Source organism: Strongylocentrotus purpuratus, unplaced genomic scaffold (genome assembly GCF_000002235.5).
Source record: "Strongylocentrotus purpuratus isolate Spur 01 unplaced genomic scaffold, Spur_5.0 spur5_scaffold_12, whole genome shotgun sequence".
NCBI lineage: Eukaryota > Metazoa > Echinodermata > Echinoidea > Camarodonta > Strongylocentrotidae > Strongylocentrotus > Strongylocentrotus purpuratus.
The window spans coordinates 2,016,136-2,031,987 of NW_022145597.1; the positions used below are offsets into that span (position 1 = coordinate 2,016,136).

The following is a 15,852-nucleotide window of genomic DNA, read 5'->3' on the forward strand; positions in this document are numbered from 1 at the left end:
AAGAAAATGTGCGCGTCCCATACTCATGCAGTACAATCATCTGATTAATTTTGACTAACGGTATGATCATAATGAATTATTGTCCCTTTTCAAATCACGACTAGTGTTCTGTAATGAATCACATACCAACAGTGTAATAGTAATCTTGAGTATAGCTGCACTCACAATTGTTAAAGGTACTATGTCCCATTTGCAGGCCAAAAAATGAAAAGTTTAAATTACAACGGCATTTGAAAGATAATACTAATTTAGAACTTCCCTAAAAAAAAAGGGGGGGGGCTTGAAAATGTCTTTAAGTGGGAAAATAACGAATATTAGTTGTCGAATTGACTTAAGAGCTATAGAGCCAGTAAGTAGGCCTAATATTCTGATTTTCAGACCATTGTACCGAATGGTCGTACGTTTTATGCGGCTGCGCAAAGATTCAATCAATTTAATTTTGGCCATTACAAGAAGTGGGTTATTGATGTAAACAAATGCTCATGTTCCCTTTACAGCTCATTTTATGTATGTTTTTACCAAAGAATAAAAAAACCAGTCAGTTACTCAATCGTGTCTGACAGTAAAGTCTAGCAAGTAAACGGGTTTCCTTGCATAATTTAAATGAGAGGACACTAGCTGCTAATGTTTAAATTTCACAGATATATGACCTACATGACATATTCATAATTCCTGCAAAGTTCTACAGAATTTGATGTTGGCTGCAATAGGCCATAGTGCCTCTAAGATTAATTTTCATGGGGCGGCTACGGTTGTCACTAGAGCGGGATTTTGGATACGATCTATTCAGCTGTTGAGAAACTGGAGCGATATGAACTGAATTTGGGAAAATATTTTAAATCTGTAATAATGACGACAATGTTTAAAATCTGGAGAATTCCTCAGCAGAGCAACCGAGAGGCACACTTTATTAAATATGTATTTCGTTGCAGTTGTTAGCCTTCACAATCACAGTCAGATCTTTGGCACTTTTATTATTATACCGATTCAAAATTGCACATTGAACCACTGCAGGTTAACGCTGGAGTTTCAAATTTTAGACAATGATAAACAGGGGGATAAGGAGCTCTTTATTCCCCAACTCGTGAGAAAATATTTAGCGGCGAATCACCGGTGAATAGGCGAGGGGAGGGGGGGGGGGGGGTGAACACTCCTTTTTCCCTCTGCATCCACCCTCTTTTTTGTTATGTTATTTTTGTTTTTTGCCAAGGGGGGGGGGGCATAGATAAAACACAGAAAAATGGTGTCTTTAACATTCTAACACACCCCCTTTTTTAAGGGGGGGGGGGTTGAACACCCAAAACACCCCCTGTTTGCCAAAGGGGGGGGGGGGTAAACACCCAAAACACCCCCCCCCCCCCCCTCGATACGCCCTTGGACTGATTGCATTATAATCCAATTTACAGGAGGCATTTCAAAAGATTGGCCCTTTCTTATGAGAGATGAAAATAACTATAACAGCTTACTTGTAAAATGTCGGGTCTTCTATCACCATGGTAATTTAGTGTCACTTTGCTTTAACAAGTTTTCATGTTTTCCCCAAATATTATGCTCCGTAACCAGTTTCAACTCTTCTCTTGCCGATTAGTTATAGTTAATTAGGAATACTCTTCTTCCTCTCGTTGATTATATGTTAATGATAATAATTCCATTGAATTTGGTTGAACAGTTTTGGCACCTGAGCTGCTGATGAACAGACATCACACTGCAGGTGGCCGAAGATAGAGCGCTTTAGAATAATAATTGGAAGCGATAACAGTTTGGCTTCTCGAACATTCGAAGATATTCAATAGTTTTAATTTCATCTATATACCTGTATCGATGTTTGTTTATGTAGTTTCCGAATCTATGTTACTATAGTGATATCCAGGGAGAGTATGCCAGGAAAATAAACAATCGGAAGAAGAAAACGACTGGTTGGATGAGTCTAATCAGTCAACAGCAGCTAGGGTAACTCCCAAAGGCGGCGAAACACCCTTCTTCCTCCGGCAGGAAAAGTGCTATTCATTTCTTACAACACATGTCAGTGCGTGGTTATTTATAGACATACCTACCTCCTCTCTCTCTCTTTGCCATTGACTTCGATTCATTTTCATCATGAAGAACTCTGAATTCTCTATTCGAAATTATTATCGTCCGAAGTGAGCTGGACCTTCAATTTTTCTACTCGTTATGGAATTTTGAAAAGTATTTCATCTAGAAAAGGAAGTTGTAACTTTAGGAGTTTTTGAGTAGGAGTAACGTTTGGAGTACACCGTGCACAGAGGGCAAGGCTGGAGCCCACAGTGTGACGTCACAGATATGTTTCCCGCCCATATTAGATCAGCCTAAAATCAACCCTGAGAAGGATAGTGCGCGACTGCATGCTGGGTCGTCTGATTCATACTTTAGTCATAAAATGGACTCAAAATCTGGAAACTGCGCGGGAGCAGTCTTAATCTTCGTAGGAATCATGTTATTTGGTAAGCAAACTCCGTAAACATTTACTACAGCATGAACTCTAGATTTCGCGAACTAACCCACTGCGAGTGTAAAATGCGTGTCATGTGGGGGATATGCTCTAATTATGTAGCTATAGTGACGATGACTGGTGCTTTATAAAGTACTTCCTCGCAGTTCTGTCAAAAGGGAAATGGCTTGCTAATTACTTAGTTGGATTATGGGTAGTTATAAAATGAGAGGAAGTAGAGAAATATTAAGTCTTCTTGTTAAGTTAGAAGAAAGTTGGTTTAAATCGTTCATTTGTATATGCCCCAAAGCTTAGAATAATCTCGTGTTTCCTTTAGCTTAATTTCCTATGCTTTTCATAGCAATCTTAATATGAACATGTATTGGTCATAATTTACAGAGTATAGTTTGTAGTCCATTGTGCATCAAAGAATTTAATAGAGAGAAAATTGAAGGAATTACATTTTACAAAACCTTTCAAATGAAATTAAATGTAATCTGGAAATCTGGGGGAAAATACATCAAAATGTCATTCTCGTTCGGGTTCTTAGTGTGACTCTATGGAATCCATCTTTAAAGTATTCTTTCGATAGAATATAATTATGTACGGTTTTTTTCTTTCTAATCAATGACCGTAATTATCTTTTGTCCATGTAAACATGCGGTTAGTCATTGGACTATTACTTTGTACATCTTTATAAACCGAACCGAATTTATCTGAATTCATCTGAATAAAAAATCACGAACATGCATAATATAAATTTCAGACATAAAAATATTGTTGTTCGTAGATTTGCACTCCCAAATGTTACTTTCTATTTATAACAAAAAGATAGACGACTGGAGGAAATAGTCTAAAATCTTTTACTGTTTCTAACGTCAGAAGGTCATCCTAACTTTCGCCCAACCTACGTTAAAAAGTTACCAGTACACATCTAAAACAAATTCATAAGAGTAGCTAGGGGTGGTGGGGCAAAAAAAGGGGGCTATATACCTCCCTATTCTTCCGAGACTTCCGCTATAAAGAAGGTCATCCTTGGAACTTCTTGTTTGTGACTATGTGGTTTTGTGTGTCAAACCCCCTTCTACTAATCCAACCTGGCTACGCCAGTGACTAGATGTAACCGGTAATGAGTAATATGTCAAAAGTTACCGATATACATCTTGTGACAATTCTGGGGAGCCAAAAGGATATCCACGCCCAAGAAAATTCCATACTTTTTAAAAGACATACCTTGACATACAGAACAAGTGGTTTGAAATAAAATATGACTCTATAAGCTCAAGGCAGTGGAGGAGGGGGGGGGGTGGTTCTGCTTAAAATACGTTTTGTTTTGCTTCGTTAACTTTATTTCTACTTGAAAAATATCAGGTCTACACAAGTTGACCGCTAATAATCGTTTACTTACCGAAAGATTAGACTGGCTTTTTAAACTCAGTTTACACAAAGTACGATTCTTCGGGTATAAAATACTTTTATTGACGTAAACATTGGATATATACTTTCAGTATATTTGACACCTGCTGCTCCATTGAAGTCATTACGGTAGTGCAAGATTAACAAACAATGGCACTGACGGCACAATCAGAATATAGGCCTACAAATGTCTTGGCATGAGAAGCAAAAATCATGCAAGCATACTGTCTTAATTATCTAACTCAGTAAACAGACATGACTCTATACTTTATTTTCCCTTACATTCAACTTTACTATTCCCTGTTACTAACGTAGTTTAATAACGTCCAGCTTAATTATTGTGTTCTATGTTCTTGTTTTAGTATTCATTACTGGGATAAACAAGCTTTTAACTTCCAGCTTAGTATTCAGAATGCAATTGATTTTGTCTGGGTTTCCAGTATTGTCTGTATGGTTAATTTCAATGTTTAATTAATTTAATTCTGTCCACAATTCGATTTTAAATTATAAAAAAAAACAATAAAAGAGACAAAACAACATTATATCATGACAATGCAGTAAAACTGTATACAGAAGTTCAACAATATATGATACAGTGCAAAGTTCCTATAGATTGACAATGCACGACACGTGTTTGATAGTGATCCGTGTTTTGAAATATTAGTCTGTAATCTACACCGATGTATATCGTAACATCGTGTCTGCAGTACCGACATTTATAAACAAATCGTCATATTAAATGCTAAATATATGACTAATCGGTTGTCATATTCTCTTAATTCAGAGGAGGGGAAATCTAATTTTGATGGGTCATATTTTAAATTATTTCCGTAGGAGTTAAACCCGCCAACTTTGAGTGAAATTCACGCAAATATGTGTTTGAAAGACTCTTTCGAGAGTGCATTTCATTATTTGATTTTGTTTCTCAATTTCTTAATTTTTCTTGTTGGCATCATTCTTTGTTATACGTGTAGTTTGAGCACTCCTAAGTATCATTTAAAACTAAGATAACTGTAAACTAAAAAGCCTTATACATGCATTCCCGTATTTTCTCTTTTTTAATTGCTCATATTCAACGGTTTGTTTATCTTTATACATGACAGATTGTTAATGATTTGTATTTATTTTTTATATTGTATACAGTTATATATTTTGACTGTTTTTTTAATGAAGAAACGAATAAACGAACGAATAACACCGTAGCAACTATTTCGAAAATTCAACTAGAGGGCAATTTCAATACCTTAATGCATATCCCATATAAATTATGTTCAGATTACGTAATACGTCATTACAGGGAGGTGTGTTCACACATTACCATAGGTGACACACAAGGCTGTTCAGTGAAATCCGGTTGATTTTCGGAAGTAGTTGCTATCGTCTTTAAATGCTTTTCGCTTGGATTCCATTCCAAACGAAGTAGTCCATATATTTGAATTTAACGTCACACACAAATAATTTGCACTACTGCACACATTGTACATTTAGGACGTACTGAAAACTCAGGTATAGGGTAAAACACACTTGAAATTCTAATGAGATAACCCAAAATGGTTCAGTGATGAGTTGTTTGAGATGGCACAGTGCAGCTGCACAGACATGAATCGTAGAGGAAGCAACGCATGATCTAAAAATAGATTCTAATTCAAAACAATGTGTCATAATATCTGTTCGTTATGATGACACTTTCATTCAGTTGGTATCGACCTATATCATGTCTGTAAGTTGACGTGCAAATCTAAAAGTTCCTATTATAAGAAACAGATTAACCAATACATGACACTCCCGTGATAAAAATTAAAAGGGTTACAATTCATTTATAAATACTCCCCCCCCCCCACCCCCCACCTCCTCGATCCTTTCCAATGTTCATATACTGTCATGAATGTTCAATAACGTAAATTGTTTCCATCTGATATATTGTCTTCCATGCTTTCATGGTCGCTTTTAGCACTCGCACGAAAAATGTGAATGTCGGCCAACTCTGACAGTAATGTATAGATTATCATTTATCCAAATTTGGAATGACAATCTCCATTCAAAATGACAACAATCATTCCAAGTTCAGCTGATGTATGACGTCATCTAACCAATAACACATTAGAAACTGGACACAGGCCAGAAAGTTGGATATTGACAGTTTTTTGGGTCGTTGTAATTTGCAGAATCGTCGTCACACTCGAACACGATGAATTTATAATCAACTAGCGGATTGTGTCAGGACAAAGTCCTGATATTTTTAAACAATGTCAGGATTAGAAAAGTTTATATAAAAACATTCTTTTCAAGATAAAACTGATTTGAATATTAATGCTGATCGTGACATTGTCTTTCTAAAGAAATATAAAATCAATACGAATTCGAATATCAAAGGTACCGATATGAGCATTTTTTTGTTGTTCCATGTTGCTATGAATCTTATAAATTCTGTAATTATTTATATCCTTTATTTCTCATTATTTGAGCGATTCAGTCAATTTACAACTTAGGAAAGAATACAAAACTGTATTAAGTTAAATAAGATTTTCACAGCTTCATAGTAGCCTATGTCATCCAGTCATCAGTTCATCAACTCGAATTTTATATTTTGTTTTGGGATTCTAGAGTCTAGACATTCAAATACTACATATTCAACGAGGATAATACTCTGTGCTATAGAATAATGCAAGATGATTAATGACATGAATTTATTTATTATGTTATAACATGTTTTTTAATAATTTTCATTTGCTTCGATGGAATGGTAATAAAAGCTTCATTTATTCAGTTATACAGCGCTCTTGCATGTTTTGTATCGACCAATTTACATGTACACTACCTTACATGTATTTAAATCAATTGGTACGGGTGGTTTTCACTTTGTGTATAATTAAATCCATTTGTTTAATCACTGACTATTCTACTTTTAAGTTTAAATTGTTTGCTTTGTGAAGAGACGGTGGTCAGCTTTAGTTTCTTTCTTTGAAAATGACATTTGTTAGTATTTTGCTAGTCCAGAGTATAAAGTCAGTTAGTTGTTGTCATTCATTACCATGTGTTGTGGAGTTCTTCTGAACGTAATGTCAAATGGCATGTGTATTTCAATTCATTCTTGATCTAAGCTCTACAGTAGAGCCATGATGCTCAAGGTCATATTCTAGTTCTAAACTAGAAGACTTTGGTGATGAAACGTGCTCAAATGACGATGGAATTGTTGGAAAGAGTTCTATTGCTGCGAAAGAGAGTTTATTCGTATTATCTGTAATGCCCCTATACGTACGCTCCCATACTGATCCTCTGCTCTTTGATAATAACATCTTAAAAAATAGGGATCTGTACTTATTTCAGCTCGGTCAATTTATGTTTAATTACAATAGTGGCATACTGCCTTCTGTGTTTAATGATATGTTTCTTAAAAACCATGCTGTTCATAAATACCCCACTCGACAATCCGATGAGTTTCACTTACCTCTTTTGAGAACACATTCTGCACAGAACACGTTTATTTTTATAGGCCCTAAATTTTGGAATACTCTGCATAACGATGTGAAAACTTTCACTTCATTTATTGCTTTTAACAAAAAGTTGAAATTTTCCTTATTAAAATCGTATAATATTTAGACATTTATTGTGGTAGAACATGTCCTTCCCATTTTCTTTTCTTTTTTTCTCTCTTTTCTTCTGCCCATCTCTAAAAATCCATACTACTTGCCATCATGTTCTTGCTCTTTTTGTTTCAGCTATCTCAATAATTTTGTGCGCTCCTATCTCGTGCTCGTCTCTACAATTTTCATTTTCTCTCCTCTCCATCCCTCTAAACGCAGCCCACATTTCCCCCTTTTTTTCTGTTCTTCCTTCGTCATATCATGTTATTGTTTAGGTCTTCTTGTTTCCAGTCATTACGTGTTTTAATAATGTTATCTCTCTTGGCCGTAATTCTTTTTTTGATTGTTTATGTATTCTATACTCTTTTCACACTCATTGTTATCTGAGGGGTCCACAATTTACAAGCTTTGCTTTTCAGTGGACCTCTCCATTTCCTCAAAATACAAATGCAGTTAAATGTATAATTCAATTTTTGTCTTCCTCAAATGTATAAATTACTATTAAGATTTGTTTATTACAAATGTAACTGTGTTTTGTATACATTTTACATTGTATTCGTTATCATGTATTTTTTTTTTTTGGAAATGAAAAAATAAAAAGGAAATGACATGAAATGAAATACATACATACAACATAATATATATACACATACATACATACAAAATAGCGCGAAATCCGATAAAATGTTGTTCAATGCGCTTTACAGGAAGGATAAATGTTAAACAGACAAACAACAAATTGACACTTTGTGATAATGGCAAACAGAAATGAATCAATCTCGTACTTCATAGTTTATGCCTATATACATAAAATATGAGGTAAGAGAAGTTATGATTGTTCGTACAAAATAATGTTTTCCCCTTTTTGTTTGTCAGAGAATGTTGATGAAAAGGGGTGACCTTTTTGTGTTTGATTTTGTTTCTTGTTTTTTTTTTTTTTTTTTTTTTTGTTTGTTTGTTTTTGTTTTTTTTGAGTCTTGCGTTTTTGTATTTGTATTTGTTTCGTATGGGGGAGGGGTTCTTTTAAGAGGGACCGTGTTTTCTGATTATGGAATTTGTTTTCTCGGACTTGTTTGCCAAAGAATACTCCCAGGTTCATGGAAAGGGAGAGTACATCGTCCCCGTCTCTGCACTGGAAGCATTTAGTCTTCTAGACAATATGTGCGCACAAGCCCTCAGCCTGGCCCCTTCTAAGTTGAATCCATGACCGTTAGGTCAGCAATACATAGCACATGACCTAAGATATCAGTGATGACTTATTATTTCCTAAAATACACCATGTAACAGTTGCATTTAAATTTTCAGTGGCGTAGCGAGTGCCCGGTTATTAAGGGGGCACTGGCATTAGGGGGTTGATCATATTGCCTTTATGAAATGTTAGTTAGTAATTGCCCAACGATTATGGGAAATTGGAAGGGTGTCTTATCATTTTATATTTTTCACTTTCCTTCCCCTCACTTCCCTCACCGATTCAGCCAATTGAAGGGCCTATACCTACAATGATTACAACTTTCAAAAGTTCATAACTCTCAAATACCTTTTTTTCCCGATTCCATTCAAACTTTTACCATTCTACTTCTCTGATTTTCCTGATTTCTTCTAGAGTAGTTAGCTATCAAGGTTGGACTTCCCCGTGCATATTATTAGGATCAAATAACTTTCTAAAACACTATACTTGATATCGTCTATTATTTTTATCATGATGTAGTATCGTAGGTTAAGTCTGTATAACAGGTGTGACTTATGATTCACTGTAGTCTAAACTTGTCGATCCCACCTTGTCAGAGGTAACGCATAGGGACATAGGTTGTCTTCGTCAAAGTGAAAGATGGCGGTGAGGGGCCGTCCCTCTACACCATGGCGAATATATATATATACGCATACTCAAAAAAGCACTTGGGATATGGATATACATACTTATTTTTGCATATGCCAGAGATTTGGTAGTGGTATTGGCGGTGATGATTGGGATGATATATAGCGCAGCTACGATATAAGTCCGCTGTTGCCTATAAAGTTGGAGTAATTTTGAGTACCTCTTTTCATGAAATTATTGTGACAATATGATTTATACTATGACGACTACTACTACTACTACTACTACTACTGCTACTACTACTACTACTACTTCTAATACTATTATGGACAACAGTGTATACTCTACTACGTTCAATACAAATTATCTTTTAATTACCCAGGCTGTAGTGGAACCGCCATGCTAAGCCGCTAAAACGATCAAGGAATTTCTCCATATACCAGGAACCCATATGTAGATGAATGTCTTGCCAAAGGACATGAGTGTCGCGGTGGAATTCGAACCGCGAACCATATGAGCCACGGTCCTTTTAACTTGACCACGACACCTCTTCACCTTTGTATACTACTAAATTACTACTACTACTACTACTACTACTACTACTACTACTACTACTATTACTAACTACTACAGCTACTTCTACTACTACTACTACTACTACTACTACTACTACTATTACTACTTCTACTACTTCTACTGCTACTACAGTATTACTACGATGACGAATACGACTACTACTACTACTACTACTACCACTACTAACACTACTACTACTACTACTACTACTACTACTACTACTACTAAAACTACTACTAAAATTACTACTTATGTTACTTTGAATCATGGGAAACCCGTGTTAAACATGCTTCCATTCTCTTTCTACATCGACAGGAGTAGCCCGGCTGACTGTCGCTACGCAATGCTACAAGTGTGAATTTTGGCCAATCAACGGTACGGACGACGCGTGTTTATACCCCAGTGAACTATCATCAGTTTGGACGGAAACCGTCGAGATTGTCGATTGTGAACACGCCTGCTTTGTAAGTTTGAACACGGTCTATGAGGAGTGAGAGAGAAATAGAGAGAGAGAGAGGGGAGAGCTAGGGAGCAATGGAGTTGGAGAAATGGAGTTGGAGAAAGGGAGGGAGAAGGGGAAGGAGAGAAGAGAGATGGAGAGAAAGGGCAGAGGTGAGAACAAGTGAAGAAAGAGAATTTCAAAGCTATCAGGAGATAAAGAAAGGTTGGGCTCCATTGACCATTTGTGGACTGCATGCGCTAATACTAATAGGGAGTGAAGAAACAGTGAAAGGGTTATAAGCCTTAATATATTCTGAAAATAAGAGTAAGAAGAGTAAAAAGTCAAAGTAATTGGAAAATGGGTTATTGTAAAAATAAATAAATCTGCACTCCACAAGATTGTCGTTTTATTATCCGATGTTTGTTAATCGTCAGTTTGTTGGTTTTGTTTTCCTCATTAGGTATCAAATAATTCATTAGGAGGGCCTGAGTCGATCCACATCTCCCGTGGCTGCTACCAGGATGAGTACTGCCCTGATATGTGCCTCATTGACCCCCTCGATGGCTGGGAGTCGTGTACACACTGCTGCGATGATGATCTCTGTAACTATCTCCTACCCGAAGACAACTTCGAAGACAGTATGTGGTGCTACGACTGCGGTAGTCATGATATCGACTGTGTGAATCCCTCAATGGAGACCACAGTGAGAACGACGTGCGACACCGCCTGTGAGGTCATTCAAACTTAATCTATTTGTCAAAGCAATTTTATTACAATATTTTAAACAATCAATATAGTCATATTTGTTTAATGTACTGCGTAGCTTAATTAACGTGACTGACTTATTTTGTGCTGTAACTTAAAATCAGTCTGGAATGGCATACAATGAAGAAAAAACAGATTCTTCAAACTTGCTAGAGAATACAGTAATTCTATTTACAATTTGGTTTAGTCTAAATGGAGTAGCCGTTTTAATTATGGAGTGGGGCTAATTTTCCCACTAAAACATCATTTTGCGCGGAATCTTTTCACTTTACTTCATGGAAAGGGCGGCGAAACAACTATTGTGATTTGTGAGGGGTACGGGGGAGGGGTGTTCAGGTTTCTAAAGTCTCTGATAATTAAGGAAATAAGCACTCACATTGAAAAGAAGGGAGTATTTCCAAATATTTAGGGGTAAAATACCCCCCTCACTCTTAGAAAAATCCCTGCTTTATTGGTTGAACGATTCTCTCTGTTATTAAAATAATGTATTTCCTCTTCTCTTCTTTGTGTTTTCACAGATGAATGTCTACATATCTAAACAGACGACTGTGATGAGAGGCTGTGCCCTGAGTGAAGACGATTGTAATGATTGTGATGATAAGGAAGATTGTACATTCTGCTGTGAGGGGTCTTTCTGTAATGACGCCCCTCCTGACGTCATCGCAAGGCAATCCAATTTAACGCAAGACTGTTTCTCATGTTATTATAGTCCTGATGCATTCGAGGTACAGGACAGTAGTGCGTGCGGCACCGAGTTTGATCCCAATGGTGTGGGTGTAGAACTCATACAATGTTCAGGTGTTTGCAAGGTAGGTACTATATTATATCGTTTATGTCTCTCTTATCCTTCTCTTTCTCTGCTTTTAAACAATTAGGAGCGTCTCTAGAAATCTGTGAGATGGGGGCTGCCACATACCTTAATATTTTCTGATGGGAAATCCCTCGTTGTGTTTGGCATAAGAAAATCGTTTATTTCAGGATATTAGCCCAGTTTTCGATCAAAAAACTGAAAAAATACATAATATGTCCATTTCTAACACTCTACTCGTCAAATGTAAGAGCCCTCTTTCTTCTTGAGGGGAAACAAAAAATCGGCAAATTCATTCATGCTATTACGGCGCAGCCTTTAAGGTGACTGGGTACCCTGATTTTTTTAGATGGGCTGGATAATGGGCAGACACATACTCTCTGTATTGATTCAATGGGGGATGGGGGTATGTGTGTGTGAGAGGGGGGGGGGGGGGGGCTGCAGGACGAAATTAGTATGTTGGTTCACTTCGGGGTTCAATTTCTTCACGCAAATTATGGTTTGCTCGAAAAAAAAATCATCGTAGATGGGGCTATTCCGTTGATGTCATCAGCGCTATCCAGTTTGCCCAACACTTGAATTATATTCTTTTGTTTTGTGCTTGCCCGATAAAACAATATTCGCCATAGTGCTCTGCCCAACTCAAACCTGGTTGGCCAAACTATCATGATATGTTACAGGAAGTCGAGAGAGATTCATGTTGAGCATCGATATAACAATTAAATGAATATTAAACTGAATTTGTATGACTTTGTTTACTTTTTCTTCATTTTTCTGATTTCAGAAAATCGTATCTGGCCAATCGATTGAGCGATCTTGCGTTCATAACTTGGAAGAATGCAACTCTGGATGTCGTCTGTTTGGTTCATGTACATACTGCTGTGAAGGAAACAATTGTAATACTGGACATCACAGTGTAAATATCAACGTTTTATTACCGTTATTGACAACGTTTCTTGTTGCCTTCACGATACAAACGCGGCGGCACCTGTAGTCCAAATGGAAGGGCACTCAAAACATTTGTATTCTACGTACTTTAGTGCTCAGCGTTTTCGACGAACGTAATTCACAGTGTTTGGATGGACGATGTGCTGATCACTAGAAGATAGACTCTGATAGGAAGAGGATGTTGGAAATCAGGACATTTGTTTCGTGTCTGATGCACTGTTTCTTCACTAGTTCTTTGCCATGAAGGCCGACATGACGGAGGCGTTGTTCGTAGTGTGGACACTGAGCGAAATGACTTCGAAAATACCTCACTGAATATTTTGACAGGATATCGTTGATCGTTCGGGATGACAAAATGGCTCCACGGTTAATGCGACACTTGGAGAAACGATGGACGCAACGTCACGAAAATGATACTTTTACACGATCTTTTTCTTTCTCATTCCCAAGGTCGGGTGTTGAATTAATGAAGAAATAAAAACCCTGAAAGAAAGACGGTGTACATTTTTTTTTCATTCTATATTGTTCAATTAATGATGTGGGGCCCGTCTTACAAAGAGTTGATATCAACCGCAACTTATTTGTGATCGATATCAATCGTATCTATGTACATAAAAGATAGGAGACTGCAAACTTGCGATTGATTGGAGGCCTTTCGATTAAGCCCTCCCCTCTGAAGCTGAACTTTGGGGGGATTTTTTAAAACTGGATTCATGCGATTTGGTTAATACTTTTAGGCGAAATTTAAATGAAAGCCTTTACGTTGAGCATGTTATCATAAACATATGCATAACATTAGAGTAGGCAGATGATATACATTGGCCGGTTACCCTTTGTTCAAATATTGGGGATTTATCCCCCTATTCCCTCGGGATATCCACCTATGACTATGACTGTATGTACCTCTTTTTTCTTTATCAACACATACGTGTAGTTTTCTTTTTCAACAGCGCATACATAGAATTATGAGGTCAACATAATTATAAGGACATCGTCATTTCTCTGTTTATATTCTCGGCTAAACAGTGGCGTGTCCAGAGGACCGTAGCACAAAGCTTAGTAAGTGGTCGTATGATAGATTGTTGCGATTGGTAGTGTTGATCACTCTCTCAAGCAATCGATCGCAAATAATCAATCGTACGATCAATTGCAGAGCTTTGTGTTAGAGCCTAGGATAAAACAGACGTGCGCCCCTGTTTGGAGGCCAAGAAAACATGGAAAATAATTATTCACTATCCAATGTCATCTACAGCTGCACAGGGATCTAGGCATATAATTCACATATACACACACACACGCACAAACAAACACAAGCACGCGCACGGTTCCTATAATCTGGGAGTGATTCCGCTTGCCATCCCGGTTGTTTCTGTTTTTTTTTATGTGACGCCACTAATTATGATGTCTTCAAAATATGGACTAGAAATCCCCTTGGCATTATACATTTCGGAGGTTCTATTTATTTAATACGTAGGGTAATTCAGGTATAAAATGAGTAAATTGAATAATTGTTAATTACTCTTCACCATTCCAATCATTAGCTCTTCATTTCATTTTAGTCGACATGTTGTCTTAGATATGTTTCCACGCAATCATAAAAATATTGAGAACACAAAAATTATTGTTATCCTAGTCCCAGGATTCAATCTTCTAGTTGATATTATATACCTCACTAAAGAAATCCAGCAATCTGATATAGGTCAAAATTGCAGTCGTGATTTTAGCCATTCCCGTAAAGAAACGAAAAATCCCAAAACCATCTAATAGTCCAAGAATAAAATCCCTCAAAATTCCAGTTACCAGGAAAATAATAAAATATTGCTGCGATACCCATTGGTTTACGTGTTAAAATGTTCTTTGAGCGAGCGCGGACAACATACAGTCCTTTTTTTTCCCTGCGATTCCCAACTGATCGAAAATTTCAGGCATTTTTCCGACGCTGATAAACAGACAGTTTCTCAGATATTCCGTGATGTTTTAACCAATCTTTACTCGATAACAGGATAAGGCAATAATTCGTGGTAGATTTTTGTTTGAATTCGGCATATAAAAGGGATATCGACTGCTTTAATACTCGAGGAATGGCTGTTTCTATATTATATACCTCATACATAGATTGTCATTCACTGATTGGTCAAAACTATATCACATGTCAAGGAGCATTTCGATCTATCAAGTATCATTACGTCAGAGGGTTTGATAGCTACTATCAAACCCCGGGATAGGACCCCTAACCCCTCCCGCGACTTAGTTGCGCTCACAATTTTTTTGAGTTGCTAGGCTACCGCAATCGCGCGGTTACGCGCAGCGCGTAGGAATTCATTACTCTTGCCTTGGACTAATTGATGTTGGATTTTTCTTATTCTGGTGAGTAATTCCTCTTGATCTAGTTTCCTGTTTTTTAGTGCTAGATCTAGACCTACAGCTAGACCTAATCATGAATCAATAAAAAGGATGATGTATATAAAACAAATATGGACTGCTCTGTAATCGGATGATGGTGGGAACTACCACTCCCTCGGTGGTGTTCACACCGGCCCTTCTATCACCCCCTCGGCTTCGCCTCGGGGGTGATAGAAGGACCGGTGTAAACACCACCTTGGGAATGATAGTTCCCACCATCATCCTCATGAGCAGTCAATATTTGTATACTGGCTCTCGGGAAATTTGCCTCCGCTGCTATCACCCCGATGCGCGCATGACTGGGAGGCGCGCGCCGAGGGCTGATAGCAGGGGAGGCAAATTTCACTTGAGCGTATAAGAGCAGCCAGTCCTCGAGTATTAAAGCAGTCGATATCTCTATAATATTGTCATAGATTTCGACTGCCAGAGTGCAGCTGTAATATTTATTTTAACAATATTGCATGGTGCCACTGTCTGAGAAAGAAATAAAGAGTTGAATCGCCGTTCAATGGGATTGCGAAGAGCCATCTTTTTCGAAAGGGTAGATTTACAGTTTTAACGTAGCACCATAGAGGACCATGTTAAAAGTGTTACCACTTTTAAATTGGGCAATCTTAGGCCTCTTTAGATAGTGAAGAACACTTT

The 15,852-nt window shown here is 37.3% G+C and overlaps 1 protein-coding gene across 1 annotated transcript; it reads left to right on the forward strand.

The window, feature by feature from the left end:
* The first annotated feature begins 1,975 nt into the window (after positions 1-1,975).
* Positions 1,976-14,894, forward strand: LOC590174. Its single transcript, XM_011674750.2, has 5 exons — positions 1,976-2,462; positions 10,157-10,305; positions 10,744-11,016; positions 11,567-11,857; positions 12,641-14,894. The coding sequence occupies exons 1-5, from the start codon at positions 2,399-2,401 to the stop codon at positions 12,848-12,850; spliced, it is 987 nt and encodes a 328-aa protein (XP_011673052.1). The 5' UTR covers positions 1,976-2,398; the 3' UTR covers positions 12,851-14,894.
* Positions 14,895-15,852: the final 958 nt, after the last annotated feature.

Excerpts from the sequence above, each read along its gene's own strand:
- LOC590174 (XM_011674750.2), top strand. The coding sequence starts at position 2,399 with ATGGACTCAAAATCTGGAAACTGCGCGGGAGCAGTCTTAATCTTCGTA. Across the intron at positions 2,463-10,156 it reads CGTAGGAATCATGTTATTTG|GAGTAGCCCGGCTGACTGTC; the intron begins GTAAGCAAACTC and ends CTACATCGACAG. Across the intron at positions 11,017-11,566 it reads CGTGCGACACCGCCTGTGAG|ATGAATGTCTACATATCTAA; the intron begins GTCATTCAAACT and ends GTGTTTTCACAG.